This window comes from Gracilinanus agilis, chromosome 3 (assembly GCF_016433145.1).
Source record: "Gracilinanus agilis isolate LMUSP501 chromosome 3, AgileGrace, whole genome shotgun sequence".
In the NCBI taxonomy this organism is placed as follows: Eukaryota; Metazoa; Chordata; class Mammalia; order Didelphimorphia; family Didelphidae; genus Gracilinanus; species Gracilinanus agilis.
In genome coordinates, this window is record NC_058132.1 from 660,392,501 (window position 1) to 660,396,354 (window position 3,854).

Here is a 3,854-nt window from a genome sequence, read left to right on the forward strand (position 1 = left end):
ATCCACTTCATTAGAAAGTCAAGACTTACCCTTGGGATGCCATCAGTCCTATTTAGAAATAAAGGTCAAATAACCAAAACATGTTATGCCTTTGATCCCCCGTGAGGTGGCTGCTATAATTATCCCCATTTTACAAATGAGGAAACTGAGGCAGACAGAGGTTAAATGATTTGTCCAGTCATAAGGCTAATTAGCATCTGAGGCAAGATTTGAACTAAGGTCTTCCTGATTCTAGTTCAACACTCTATCCACTCTGCTACCTGTGTTGTTATTCTGAGCTGGGAGCATTGCCAACACTGACCCTAATCAAGGGTCTTTATTTATCCCTTATCCTTGTGGGAGTTCAGAAAATGTCCATGCTTCTCTAATTCTAACCTATTTTGTGCCAGGTCTTCTCTCTCTAGCTCTGCCTTTTGTTCTTGACTGGCATCTTTGCATTGGCAGTCCTCCATATTTTCTATATTTGGGAATCCTCTATATTTCCTTGATAGAATCTTTTGTACTGGAAGTTTCCAGCCCCACATCTACTTAGTAGAGCCTCTGAGCAAATGCCTGGAGTCCTCTGGTAATATCAGAAGCAGAAAATTGATTTGTTGTGCCCTAGGAAGACTTTGCCTTCATTCTCTGGGAAGAGCAATGGAATCTAGACTCCAACACTCAGGAATCTCCATGCAAAGCTAGAGCTTGGTGTAACTTGGGTGCCCAAATGTGGAAGGCAGACTCTCCTAAGATCATGAATTCCTTCCTTCTACTGCAGCCAGGAGATGATTGCATCTAATGCCTCTGTTGGATACTGGAGATCCTGGGAGTGTCCTTATCTTTGGGGCATCTGATATCCAGATATCCTAGAACCACGCTCTATTTTATCCCATGATTGTCCCTTCCCACTGCTTTTCCTGCCCCCCAGCACCCCTGAATGTTTTGAGTGGAGCTTCAGATCTTCCTGTGTGTAAATTATGTCTATTATAAGTGTCTGTCACTTTTAACATTACCATCTGGCCTACTTCTTTTGTGGAAGCTTTTGGGTTGGTCACATTTATCTCCCCAAAGCAGTTGTCATGGACAAGGTAGGGCTTCAAGTCTCCATTCAGAGGTCATTCGCAACCAATCAAATCTTTAGTGTTCTTTCTCCTCAAATTATCACACTTTGATTTATCTGAGTAAATATTCTAGTCCTCCAATAAAATATAAGGGAATATTTTTCATTTTCTCTCTGTCTCTGTCTCTGTCTTTCTCTGTCTCTCTCTGTCTCTCTGTCTCTCTCTGTCTCTCTCTTTCTCTGTCTCTCTCTCTCTCTCATCTAGCCCAATCTCCTTATTTTATTAGGTTTCAGTGTGAACACCTTTCTCAGGGCTTTGCATTGGGGAGGTGGAAGTGGGGAACTTTTAAATCAGTTGTCAACTTGTGCTGCACTGGGTTTGGAGTCCAAAGTCCTGGGTTCAATTCCCATCTCTACTACTGATTATTTGAATAACATTAGGTAAACAATTTCCCATCTCTGAGTCTCAATTTCCTTATCTATTCAATGAGGGATTTGGATTAGATTTTCCAATTCTGAATTCTATTAAGAGAAATTAAATGGAATTCAAATGTTTCAGACGCAGGAAAATGAGCCTGAGAGGATTAGGGAAAACCATATAAGTTGTAAGTTACTCAAATCAATAAGAACTAATTGCAAACCAAGATGTTAATGTAAAAATAACAACCACGTAGGGGGCAGCTGGGTAGCTCAGTGGATTGAGAGCCAGGCCTAGAGATGGGAGGTCCTAGGTTCAAATCTGGCCTCAGATACTTCCCAGCTGTGTGACCCTGGGCAAGTCACTTGACCCCCATTGCCTAGCCCTTACCACTCTTCTGCCTTGGAGCCAATACACAGTATAGACTCCAAGATGGAAGGTGAGGATTTAAAAAAAAAATAACAACCACCACCCAACAATTAAATTAACTTTTATTTTTCAAAAAACGATATATCTGTATTCAGGTCTGGGTCATCTTCAATACATGCCCTTATTTTTGACAAATACAAAAATCTTTCCTTTGAGCACAAAACATTTTACTTTCGAGAACTCTCCCAAATAAATAATTTCTTCGTGACGTGTTGTAATTGTCCAGATAGTGTTCGAACGCTATTTACATCTCTCCTTCAGAGCCATCAACACTAGTGCATGTCAGTAAAGGAGAAAAATGGTACAAAGCTTGCTCTTTGGCATTCACATTTGAGGCAACAATATAATTAGAAACTCTTTTCCAATATAAACATTCCAAGATGATTTAATAAATCTCATTGCTGCTCTGCAAAGGAGCCACTGTATTTAAGCCTTTAGTTGGAGCTGTAGGCTTCTTGCTGTGAGAATATTATTTCCAGTCTATTTATCAGCTCAACCTTTTATAGCCCAACACAAGCTTTTCTTGCTCTACTGAGTGATGGCATAACAGGAAAGCAATTTGCTTTTTAAAAATTAAATTAAAAATTTATTTATTTATATCATGCAAGGCAAGACGACTTTGGAAGACATGACAGCTGAATTGGCTTTCATCAGATTTAGTCTCTTGCACTCACAGTTACTTTGAATTATAATAATTCCTTGATTCTGGAAAACTAACATTGTTGATTTTAAACCACCACAACACTAGTGATGGTCATGCTTTGGGGGAAGAGATTACATGGGTCATTTTCTGCAAAGGTACGCTTGTCTTAACCCCTTCTTGTATATTTGAGGGCAAACATCAGAAGAAATGGGCAGCCTTCCAACACACTGATGCCTTGAAGGATTCCTGCAATTTGTTTCAGATCTCTCATACATCGTCAAACAATTGAAAAGACATATCCTGCAGCATTCCTTACAGAAATATCATATACCCTTCTACCTTGGGTACCCAAATGCCCTTCTTTCCTATGGCCTTTCTAAGTGCCTGTCACTGTTACTTACCAGACATTTTTAGATAAGAAATTGTTCTGATAGAAAATAGACTTAATGCCATGGATCTGAGGAGCAGAAAGTTCTAATTTTTCTTGTGAGAAAATACAGAATGTGAAAAGTATTTTTCTTAGAGACAAGCTGCATTGTAGATAATCGGTGCATATTGTGAACAACGAGTAATTTTTTCAAACTGAGAAAGTGTACAGTAGTGCATAGATAAGAGTCCATTTTTCAGGTCAGATGTTTCAGGAGGATGCAATGTTCACAGAAATCAGAAATGCCTAAGCAACAACATCATTATGTAATATAACTTCACGGAGTGCAGAGGCCCTTCCCATTGGTACTGGGCCATTTCAGTTAGAGACCGAAGCAGTACTTTGGTCTCCAAATATTTCAGAGAAGAACTCCCACGCCAGGCGAATGTGAATGGGGATAAAGACATAGGCTGTGTACACCACCATTCCCAGGATGGTGAGCAAAATGGTGTTGAACATGGATCGCTCCCAGGGCTCGAGGACAGCGCAGCAGCTAATGAGGGTGTATTGGTAATACAGCCAGGCAAGGTAATCCTTCATGGACTTGAGATTCATCATGTTGGCCAGCGACAGTCAATTGGACCTGGGTACAGAAGGACATGGCTTAGAAGAGTTACAAGTTGGACAGTCAAAATTTGAACTTTCCAGATTGCCAGGCTAGATATGATCAAATTAATTCATTCAGTGTTTCATTAGGTCTGCGATGACATTTGTGGGGCCATGTACCCCATAGGTAATCCTGCTCTTGCATTATTTTGGCAAATAGAATCTACTCAATGTGCTAAATTGGAGGCCTTCCTCTGATATTTTCTTCCTTCCTTCCTCCCTCCTTTCCTCCCTCCCTTTCTCCTTTTCCTTCCTTCCTTCCTTCCCTCCTTCCTTCCTTCCTTCCTTCCCT

At 40.5% G+C, this 3,854-nt stretch overlaps 1 protein-coding gene across 1 annotated transcript; it reads right to left on the reverse strand.

Moving 5' to 3' along the window:
• Positions 1-3,169: 3,169 nt before the first annotated feature.
• SPTSSB (serine palmitoyltransferase small subunit B) lies at positions 3,170-3,617 on the reverse strand. The gene has a single exon (XM_044667709.1). It carries the CDS (start codon positions 3,512-3,514, stop codon positions 3,275-3,277), a length of 240 nt encoding a protein of 79 aa, XP_044523644.1. The 5' UTR covers positions 3,515-3,617; the 3' UTR covers positions 3,170-3,274.
• Between the last annotated feature and the right edge of the window lie 237 nt (positions 3,618-3,854).